The 11,751-nt window shown below is 35.8% G+C and overlaps 1 protein-coding gene across 1 annotated transcript; it reads left to right on the forward strand.

Moving 5' to 3' along the window:
* The first annotated feature begins 6,113 nt into the window (after positions 1-6,113).
* LOC127787542 (uncharacterized) lies at positions 6,114-8,478 on the forward strand. Its single transcript, XM_052315600.1, has one exon. It carries the CDS (start codon positions 6,114-6,116, stop codon positions 8,451-8,453), a length of 2,340 nt encoding a protein of 779 aa, XP_052171560.1. The 3' UTR covers positions 8,454-8,478.
* Positions 8,479-11,751: the final 3,273 nt, after the last annotated feature.

Genomic DNA, 11,751 nt, shown 5'->3' on the forward strand with positions numbered 1-11,751 from the left:
AGCTACTCAACGACAATTTTGATAATCAAATCAGATTTCATCATAGACATTACGAATGAAAAAAAGCTCGAATTTTATGAAATCTAATCATGAAGCATGAAGCCTAATTGAACTTCATCATGGGATGAAACCCATCGAACAATAACAAATTAGATGAGGATATTTTTATTATTTGACGTCTTCTGTCGTCTTCTCGGTAATCCAATTATTTGTATAATTAACATTTTTTATGTTTAAAAGAGGTATATATTAAAATAAGATCATAATATTTAGTAGATTAAGACATGAAATAATTAAGATAAAGATAGAAAGTGTTTTAAAATTTTTATCAAATTATTTATTAATTTTTTTAGAATGCATGGAGAGTATATGAATTATTTTTTCTTATTTATAAAGTTCAAGATAAATTTATCTAAATGGGGAGATATAAACTTATCTGAAAAATCTTAGATAAAAAATCATGTGATTTCTTTTCTAAGTATTATCAGATAATTTAACAAACACAATAAAAAATACTTTTATCCAAAATATTTTCTATATTTTACTTTTTTTTCAATCTATATTTTAGTTAGCAAATACTATTTAGGGGTGTATAAATATATTGAATCAACATTCTTAGGTAGTGTTTGTTAAAATGAACAATATAAGATTATATCAAAATAAAATTATAATGCTTTTCGTTATATTAGTTAACAATATTTTAATATAATTATTTTTATATTAAAAAATTATTATTTAATATAAAACATAATTTTTAATATGCAAAATTAATTTTTTAATGTAAAGAAGTATTTTTTAAAAATAACTTTGTAAAAAAAATTACAGCCCACCAAAAAATCTATAATATACAGTTTTATATTTAAAAAAAAATTTCAACATTCTCTTACATAGATTTCTTAATCCATCCCTAACTTTTTGGATCAAGATATGGATGTGAAACATTATAAGATTTTTATCAGATTATTTGTTAAATTTTTTTGAATGCATTGGAGAGATATGGGTCATTTTTTTTAATCGATAAGATACAAGATAAATTTATCTGAAGGGGAAAGAAATAAGTTTATATAGATAATCTCAGATAAGAAATCATGTGTTTTATTTTTTAAGAGTTGTTAGATAAATTTAATAAATATAATAAAAAATATTTTTATTTAAAATATTTTTCATATATTACTTTTTTTCTGTCCCAACACTATCTTAATAAATAAAATAAAATGTATCTTCCAAGTCTTTGTTACTTTATGATAATCAATGATTGATAATCTAACAAATAAAATGTTTTAAATTATTTTTAACTAGTTGTAAGTTGTAACGCGTGTATATTTATATATGTAGCTGCAAGTTTAATTTCCAACCACAGGCAAATTAATTTTCTTCCCAACGCCATCACCCCACCCCAATAGCTATCTCTACCTGATTAATTAACTAGTTTTGAAACATACCCAAGAAAAGAAAACAAACTAGTTTTAAAAGGAAAAATTTAATTGAAGTGTTCTCTAAACAAAGTAATTCTAGTGAAACAGTCTATCCAAATGGTGCGACTACAATGATGGAAATTATTGTTCTTTAAATATAATAAAAGTTATTTATTTAAGAATTCGTTTTCAAATTGTTGGGTCTTTGCATGACAAAAAACGATTAGCGGGTATGAGATATATTTTATACAAATATTAATACTTAGTGTATCTTTTTTGAAATGAGTACTCACTATTTATAAAAAAATTGAGGAGATTCATGATGAACATTCTTAATATTTCGATATTGATTAGGATTTGAATTGTCTTAAATGATCCTTATCTTTTATGCAATTCATAAAAGAAATTTTAGAGATGTATATTTGCGCTTTTGATTATGGGAATATTCTACAAAAAAACTCTTCTAGGAAACTTTGTAACTTTTTCGGAGCTCATTTCATGGGAGTCTTTCAAGACTTTTCTTTTGGGAAATCCCTTAACCGAGAAGATTTCCTAAAGACTCTTCGTGCAAACCTTTTCTTTTTAACTCTTATGCTTTATCTTTAAATTTTGAGACTTGTCTTTTGTGAGTTTAGTAATTGGGCCAATGCATATTCATGAATGAATCCTTTTATCCAATTTTTTTCCTCTTAAAGTCTTCCTCCGACCTTTCTTTAAAATTTCCGAATGAATCTCCCATTAAATTTATTTTTCTAAACTTTGTTACACATATACATCATAAATACACCTCCTTATTCAAATCTCATAATTGAAGTTTACAAATCAGTTCATCAATCACTAAAGGTAAGAAACCAACAAAAAAACTAAAACAAGGTAAATATTAGCCTCTACTCATCAAAACAATTGATGGATATATATTTATATATCATCCAAATTTAATTAATTTTAAAAAAACTTCTAAATTCAATTGTCACACCATTAATTAAATTTAAAAAAAAGTGCTTTGTTACTTGACACAAAAATTATATTATCCTTGAGGTGTGCCTGTGCCAATCCTGACGAAAATGGATAGAAAAATTAGAAATGTGATAAGCCGACACACATTTCTACAAAAACAACAAAAATATATATATATATATATAAAGACCTAGCAGAGTTTCATGGAATGGTGACAAAATAAATAAATAAATAAAATTTGTTTTTAAAAATTTAAATAAAGTGGAGCCGCCTGGCAACATCACTCTCAATTTTTTGAACAGTAGCACATATAAAGTGATTCAATGTTACAAACCATTATGGTGTTATGTATAGTACATAAATGAAAATTTAGTATTGTTATTTATATAACATCCCTTATCAAGTGATACGAAAGATCGGAACAACTTATCCTGATGGGCTACGCGAACTTCTCAAGGGTCACCTATCCTTGAGTTTCCCTAATTCAAGCACACTTAATCCAAGAGTTTTTTGCTTACATTCATCCCAAAAGGTATTCACTTGGTGTTATTTTTTTTCTTACGCTATCCTCGATATATACTAGCTTCTCTGGGCTCTCGAGGTATTACATTTTCCTCCCCTTAAGCACATGACATTCTCGTCATGTGATCTTACAACTGGTCCCAAATATCCCTCATCCAATACCCCCAACCTTTGCCTAATATACGGTCCCAACACATGGCCTGAGTTGCTCTTATATCAACAAATGTAAAACCCCCACCCATGTCCCCAAAGAACTAGAGCGAGTGCCCTACTGAAATAGAGACAACCTGAACCTGGATGAATCTGTCATGCATGTAACTGATAAATACCAGAAAAACCTAATAAAGGAAACTTGCCATCCCGACATGTATATCAAAACCTCAACCTGGTAGACAACAATTGGTCATAGACACATTGACCACAAAATAAATCATAATCCATACAGACGTAATAAATTGAATCAAAAATGCAATTCGAAAGCGACAAAATGCATAAAAAGAACCCCCCAGGCTGACAACTGCTAGGTCTGCATGGCCCTGTACACCACCTATCCCAGAAGTCGGGAACCACTAGACTCGCCCATAACTGGGTCTTTGCCTTTACCTGGAATGAAGAGAAAACAAAGTGAGTCCAAATGACTCAGCAAGCTCATAAAGGAAAGGAAGGATGGATAGAGTAGGTGCTAAGAGTAAACCTGTATCTCAAGTGCATAACAAATAGAAACTCATACATAACATGCCATGTACTTTCATAAACTGATACAGGTACCAACTGTATAAGTAACAATGCACACATATAGGTTCGTAGGGCTCAAATAAGAAATGCACTAGCACCCAAGTCCTTATAACAAACCTGTTACTTCCCTGGAGGCAGATTGTACTTGCATTACGAGCTGAAGCTCGCTCGGGTGGGAGCTACCACACTCGCTGGCACGCATAAGCACTTAAGATAAAAACTAGGCAGGCCAGGGCATCCCTAAATAACTCAATTCTGAAAATTAGACACTGTACAGCTGTATCTCAAAGCTGACACCATGACTTGTGCAGATGCAACAAATAAGGAGTGGCGTAGTAGACTAGATAGTATACAAAGCCCTCATAAGTTAAGCATCCTGCCAAGCCTCGCCCAACTAGTAAAACACACGTCAAATGCAAATGCTCATGCTTAACAACTAATAAATAAATATTATGGTGGTGTGACAAGAACACAAGATTAAATGGACCACCCAAAATGCACAAACCCATATTGAGCATACAAAACATGCATTGGAAAATACTGTATGTGTTTAACTGGTTGGAACACGGAAAGTGGGGTTATTAAATTAGTTATTTAAGTACAACCCAATGCCTGTATCCCACCTAATTCAGTCATAGCTTCTTGGTGTAGCATTAGGTCCCAATGAAAATATCTCTAGCTTCATTCCCTAAATAAATGGGAAGTGGACAAACTCCCCTAACTATAATAAAAAAAAACCAAGAGCTAACCTTCTATTTCCACTGCCAAGATTAGACATATATATATATATATGAAGGCATGCACCCAGAACCTATTCCCAATTTTACGGACTGCCAACACACTTGCTAATCGAAATCTCCATCATTCAATAGGTCATGAGGATGCTAACCCAAAAGGGTTCACTTGCAGAACCCTTCGACCAAATAGACCACCTATACATATATATAAACGAGAATAACACATGCAGCTCACGACCACAACAATTGGAAATAATCAAACCACAATTCATGCCTAAACTTGATGGAAAATCAGAGAAGAGTGAAGATGAGAGGAGAGCTTGCCTGAAAAAACTTTTTCCTTCTTTTTCTTCTTCTTCACTGCATTTCTTCCTCTTGCTTTGTCTCTTGGCCGAACAACAATGAGCGCTCTCTCTCTCTCTTGGCTATGTATATATCATCAAGGCACTTAGAACATGAGTGGGACACACGTCAAACACCGAAGATAATTCTCCACCGCCAAATCTCCATTTTACTGAGATAATGCCCTGGGATTTTGAGATTACTGGAGTTCATCCGGATGCTTGAAGGAGGCATTCGAATGTGAGGGGCAATAGTTGAAAAAATGAAGATTCTAGATAAATTTGACATGTTCTCGAATTTTGGGCATAACTTTCTCGTCCGAGATCTAATTGAGGTGATTTCAGATGCTATGGAAAGAAAAGAGAAAGAACTACAACTTTAATTATTTTAATTTTTTTGAGATTTGGGCTAAATCAATGTCAAAATCGGGCTACAAGGTGGAAATCGTATTGCTAAAACATGGCTATCCGGATGCAAAAGCTTATATCCGAATATCAACAATTCATATCCGAATGCTATAGTCCCATATCCAGATGTTACTCACAAAAACTCAAAGAGACATCCTGATGTGAATCATAAGGGAGTTAAGGCAAAGGCTGACCAAGGACATGAAATTACAAGTGATGGGCCAATTACACGTTCAAAGGCTAAGCAATTACAAAAGGAATTTGAGTTATTCATTGGAAAGAGTCCAGCCCACTTGGAGGAATTAAAGCCCAAATTAATCACTTTGCTTACTTGCTTGGAAGATCAGCCACGAAATTAATCAGAAAGGAATCTTGGAACCTTCATATCTCTTTGATGGCTTGGAATCTTGGAATCTTGAAATTACAGCTATGATTTATGGTCGATTTAAGTTTGCTTGGCAGAACATTATGAAGAAGCGGGAATTCAAATTTATGGGGAATCAAAGCGCATTTATGGCTTTGTCTCCCACTTTGGCTTTAATCTCTTCCATTTCCTAAGCTTCAGATTTATGGAGAATTGAAGCATTTAAAGGCTTTGTTTATTATGTCTCCCACTTAGTTTTTAATGTTTCTGTTTCCCATGCTTGGAGGGATGTTCCAAGAATTATTTTTTTTTTATGTTTCCCATGCTTGGAGGGATGTTCTAAGACTAGTATTTATATGGTTCCTCTTATGTAAGTTTTTTTGGTTAATGAACATTTTCATCTAAAATGCAGAAAGCATTTTTATAAATTCTTATCTAAGCTTTCTTTTGCTTAGTGGCGAATTTCCTTGGATTCTTATCACTCTTCCTTCTTCTTTCTAAGAGTGTGGCGAATCAACCCTAGTATTCTCTTGTTGTGGCGAGTTTTCTTATCAACAGGAAGGTGCTGGGTTTTCTCTTTTTCTCTTTGGCATTTTGGGCACATCATATTGGTATCAGAGCATAGATTCTGATCATGGCTGGAGAAGACATCCCAAGAGGCATTTCTATGGAGCAAGCTCAAATTATGAATCTCCAACGAAGGCAAGAAGAGATAATGGAGCAGCTTGCACGTTTAACTCAAGCATTTGAAAGGATTGGAGTTCAGCAGCAACCTCAAGCATCAAGGAGGGCTGTTCATAATGATGAAGGTGAAGAAAATGCAACTGGAAATGATGATAGTGAAGTTGAACAACCATGGCAAAGGAGGCAGCAAAGAGATTCGGGAAACAACATCAAAATGAGGATTCCACCATTTAAAGGGACTAGCTCACCAGAAGAATACTTGGAGTGGGTTCAACGAGTGGAAAAGGTCTTCGAATATCAAGAATATTTTGAGGTACGAAAATGCCAACTTGCAGCTCTTGAGTTTACAGATTATGCTAATCTATGGTGGGAAAATTTAAAAGCACAACGTAGAAGGGATGGAGAAGAGGATGTTAGAAGTTGGGGGGTTATGAAACGCCTAATGAAGAAACGATTTGTTCCAGAATACTATAAGCAAGAGTTGTATATCCGCTTGCAAAGTCTTAGGCAAGGTGGCATGAGTGTTGAGGATTATGTTAAAGAATTTGAAATGTTAATGATGAGATGTGAATTACAAGAACCTCAAGAGCAGACCATTGCTAGGTTCATAGGGGGATTAAATAGAGAAATTGCCAACATTGTGGAATTACAACCTTTTGTGTTCTTGGAGGATATCATCAAACTTGCCATTAAAGTGGAAAGGCAGCTAAAGCGCAATCCAACTAAGCATATGGTGTCTCGGCAAACTGGTAGCAAAATAACCAACTCTCTCTCTACGCCAACAAGAGGCTCATTTGCAGATTGGGGTAAAAATCAAAAGGAGAAGGGGGACTCTAGTAAACCACCAGCAAGAATGGGCAAAGAAAAGGAGAAAGTGGGTAACCCTAATCCTCCACAAAGGAGCAGGGATATCAAATGTTTTAAATGCCTTGGCCATGGTCATATTGCTTCTGAATGTCCAAACAAAAGAGTAATGGTTCTTTGGGGAACACAAGAAGAGGTAGAAAGTGAAGATGAGGCAGCACTAGAAGAAGAAGATGAATGTATGGATGAAGAAAGTTTACATGCTGATGATGGGGAATTACTTATGATTCGGCGATCATTGAATTTACAAGCAAAATTAGATGATGAGCAGCGTGAGAACATCTTCCATACTAGATGCACCATCAATGGGAAGTTGTGTGGAGTAATTATAGATGGAGGAAGCTGTGCTAATGTCGCTTCTACTACTATGGTGGAGAAATTAAATTTGGCAACAACAAGGCATCCCCACCCATACAAGCTGCAATGGTTGAATAATAATGGAGAAGTAAGGGTTACAAAACAGGTTGTTGTGCCATTTTCAATTGGAAAGACCTACAAGGAAGAATTGTTATGTGATGTGATTCCAATGAATGCTACTCACTTGCTTTTGGGAAGGCCGTGGCAGTATGATAGAAGGGTTATTCATGATGGATTCAAAAATACATACTCTTTTGTCAAGGATGGGAAAAGCATAAGTTTGGTCCCTCTTAGTCCTCAACAAGTGCAGCAAGATCAGCTCTTAATGGAGAGGGGAAAGAAAGAAAGTTTGCTTGCAGGAAAGAAAGAAGTAGAACGAGCCTTGTCCATTCACAACTTGGTTCTAGTGCTAATTGTAAAGGAAGCAACATCAGACAAGGTAACTTCTTTACCACCACAAATCAAGAAGATCCTTGAAGAATTTGCTGATGTATTTCCAGAAGAGATACCAAACGGGCTGCCACCATTTAGAGGGATTGAACACCAGATTGATCTCATTCCAGGAGCCACCTTACCAAATAGACCGGCATATAGAACCAACCCAGAAGAAGCCAAGGAGTTGCATCGGCAAGTAAGTGAGTTGATAGAAAGGGGATACGTAAGGGAATCGATGAGTCCATGCTCTGTACCAGCTCTATTAGTACCAAAAAAAGATGGGACTATGAGAATGTGTGTGGATAGTCGGGCAATCAACAAGATAACAGTGAAGTATCGCTATCCAATCCCAAGGTTAGATGATATGCTTGATGAGTTACATGGTTCCAGGTTGTTTTCAAAGGTAGATCTCAAAAGTGGCTATCACCAAATTCGAATGAAGGAAGGAGACGAATGGAAAACAGCATTCAAAACAAAGCATAGATTGTATGAGTGGCTGGTTATGCCCTTTGGCTTGTCCAATGCACCAAGCACCTTCATGCGATTGATGAATCATGTGCTCTGTAAGTTCATTGGTAAATTTGTTGTGGTTTATTTTGATGATATTTTGATCTATAGCAAAACTCTTGAATAGCATTCGGAACACCTTCGGGAAGTCTTTGAAGTATTACGGCAAGAAAGGCTATTTGGCAACTTCAAGAAGTGTCAATTCTGCCAAGACCAAGTAATCTTTCTTGGTTTCATGGTGTCACGACATGGGGTTGAAGTTGATGAGGAAAAAGTCAAAGCAATCAAGGAATGGCCTATACCTACTAATGTTTCAGAGGTAAGGAGTTTCCATGGACTTGCATCTTTTTATAGGAGGTTTGTAAAGAATTTCAGCACTATTCTTGCTCCACTAACAGAATGCATCAAGAAAGGAGGAGAATTTAGATGGAATGAAGCTGCCCAAAGAAGTTTTGAGTTGATCAAGGAGAAATTGTGCTCCGCTCCTATTTTAGCTCTTCCAGATTTCTCAAATACTTTTGAAGTGGAATGTGATGCTTCTGGTGTGGGAATTGGAGCTGTTCTTATGCAAGATAGGCGTCCCATAGCCTATTTTAGCGAAAAGCTGAGTGGAGGAAGTTTGAATTACTCCATCTATGACAAGGAGTTCTATGCATTAATTAGAGCTTTGGAGACTTGGCAGCACTACTTATTACCCAAGGAATTTGTCATTCATACAGACCATGAGTCTTTGAAGCACTTAAAGGGGCAAAATAAGCTGAACCGTAGGCATGCCAAATGGATGGAGTTCTTAGAAGCCTTTCCATACATCATCAAGTACAAAAAGGGAAATTCAAATATAGTGGCAGATGCATTATCACGGAGGTATGCTCTCATTACCATGATGAATGCTAAACTATTGGGATTTGAATTGATTAAAGATCAGTATATGGATGACCCAACCTTTGCTTCTACTTACTTGGTTTGTGAGAAGGGAGGGGCTGTTAATGGTTTTTATAGGCATGAAGCGTACTTGTTTAAATCCGGGAAGCTTTGTATTCCTAATGGATCTATCAGGGAGCTCTTGGTAAGGGAAGCACATGGGGGAGGTTTAGCTGGTCACTTTGGTGAAAAGAAGACTTTGGAGCTGATTAAAACACACTTCTATTGGCCCTCAATGATTAGAGATGTGCACCGAGTTCTTGAAAGGTGCGTAGCTTGCAAGAAGGCAAAGAGCAAGGAAGCTGCTCATGGATTATACATGCCATTACCCGTTCCAGATCAGCCTTGGATTGATGTAAGTATGGATTTTGTGCTTGGGCTGCCAAGAACACAAAGAGGAAAGGATTCAATTATGGTGGTTGTTGATAGGTTCTCAAAAATGTCTCACTTTGTGCCTTGCCGCAAAACTGATGATGCTTCTCATGTAGCAGACTTGTTCTTTCAAAACATTGTAAGATTGCATGGAATACCCAGGAGTATAGTTTCAGATCGGGATGCAAAATTCTTGAGTTATTTTTGGAATACATTGTGGAAAAAGCTTGGCACAAGGTTGCTCTTTAGTACTGCTTGCCATCCTCAAACCGATGGACAAACCGAAGTGGTAAACCGAACACTTTCTTCCTTACTTAGAACTATTGTTAATAAGAATTTGAAAATTTGGGATGAGTGCTTGGCTTTTGTTGAATTTGCATATAATAGAAGTGTGCACAGTGCAACTAAGCATTCTCTATTTGAAGTGGTTTATGGATTTAACCCCATTACGCCACTTGATCTAGCACCACTTCCATTCAAAGAGAGAGCATGTTTGGATGGGGAAAAGAAGGCTGAGTTAATTAAAAAGTTACATGAATATGTGAAACAACAAATAGAGAAGCGAAATGCAGCCTATGGGAGATTGGCAAATAAAGGGAGGAAGCAAGTTCAGTTTAATCCGGGAGATCTTGTATGGATTCATCTTTGAAAGGAACGATTTCCAAACAAAAGGAAGTCCAAACTTATGCCACGAGCAGATGGACCATTCAAGGTATTGGAAAGGGTGAATGACAATGCATACAAGGATTGATTTGCCTGGAGATTACCAAGTGTCAGCTACATTCAATGTAAGGGATTTAACACCTTATTTAGAGGACATCGAAGATCTGGATTTGAGGGCAAATCCCATTCAACCAGGGGATGATGATGTGAATCATAAGGGAGTTAAGGCAAAGGCTGACCAAGGACATGAAATTACAAGTGATGGGCCAATTACACATTCAAAGGCTAAGCAATTACAAAAGGAATTTGAGTTATTCATTGGAAAGAGTCCAGCCCACTTGGAGGAATTAAAGCCCAAATTAATCACTTTGCTTACTTGCTTGGAAGATCAGCCACGAAATTAATCAGAAAGGAATCTTGGAACCTTCATATCTCTTTGATGGCTTGGAATCTTGGAATCTTGAAATTATAGCTATGATTTATGGCCGATTTAAGTTTGCTTGGCAGAACATTATGAAGAAGCGGGAATTCAAATTTATGGGGAATCAAAGCGCATTTATGGCTTTGTCTCCCACTTTGGCTTTAATCTCTTCCATTTCCTAAGCTTCAGATTTATGGAGAATTGAAGCATTTAAAGGCTTTGTTTATTATGTCTCCCACTTAGTTTTTAATGTTTATGTTTCCCATGCTTGGAGGGATGTTCCAAGAGTTATTTTTTTTTTATGTTTCCCATGCTTGGAGGGATGTTCCAAGATTAGTATTTATATGGTTCCTCTTATGTACGTTTTTTGGTTAATGAACATTTTCATCTAAAATGCAGAAAGCATTTTTATAAATTCTTATCTAAGCTTTCTTTTGCTTAGTGGCGAATTTCCTTGGATTCTTATCACTCTTCCTTCTTCTTTCTAAGAGTGTGGCGAATCAACCCTAGTGTTCTCTTGTTGTGGCGAGTTTTCTTATCAACAGGAAGGTGTTGGGTTTTCTCTTTTTCTCTTTGGCATTTTGGGCACATCACATCCAGATATCACTCACATAACTCAAAGAAATCATCATAATCAACTCCCTCTCATCCGAATGCAAAGTAACCCATCCGAATGACTCACTCTCCCATTCGAATACATGACTCCAATTCAAACACAACTTTTATAACATTCAGATACTCCAACTTATATCGTAAAATTAATTAATAAAAGCCCAAAACAACATATATACACATATGCCACGCCTTGACACCCAAATACTTAGGAAATAATCGCTAAAAATAATATGCTACACATTAAAGTTAACCAATTCAATTCTCAAAGCGTTAAACAACATTGAATAATTAGATTTGGTTTGTTACAAATCCTCCCCCCTTAAAAGAATTTGGTCCCCCAAATTCGTACCTGATTACTCGAATAGTTGTGGGTGATCACTCCTCATCTCTTCTTTTAGCTCCTAAGTTGCTTTTTTGGGTCCATGCCACTGCC

Source organism: Diospyros lotus, chromosome 12, assembly GCF_014633365.1.
Source record: "Diospyros lotus cultivar Yz01 chromosome 12, ASM1463336v1, whole genome shotgun sequence".
Taxonomy (NCBI): domain Eukaryota; kingdom Viridiplantae; phylum Streptophyta; class Magnoliopsida; order Ericales; family Ebenaceae; genus Diospyros; species Diospyros lotus.

Coding starts and splice junctions, on each gene's coding strand:
- LOC127787542 (XM_052315600.1), top strand. CDS start 6,114: ATGGCTGGAGAAGACATCCCAAGAGGCATTTCTATGGAGCAAGCTCAA.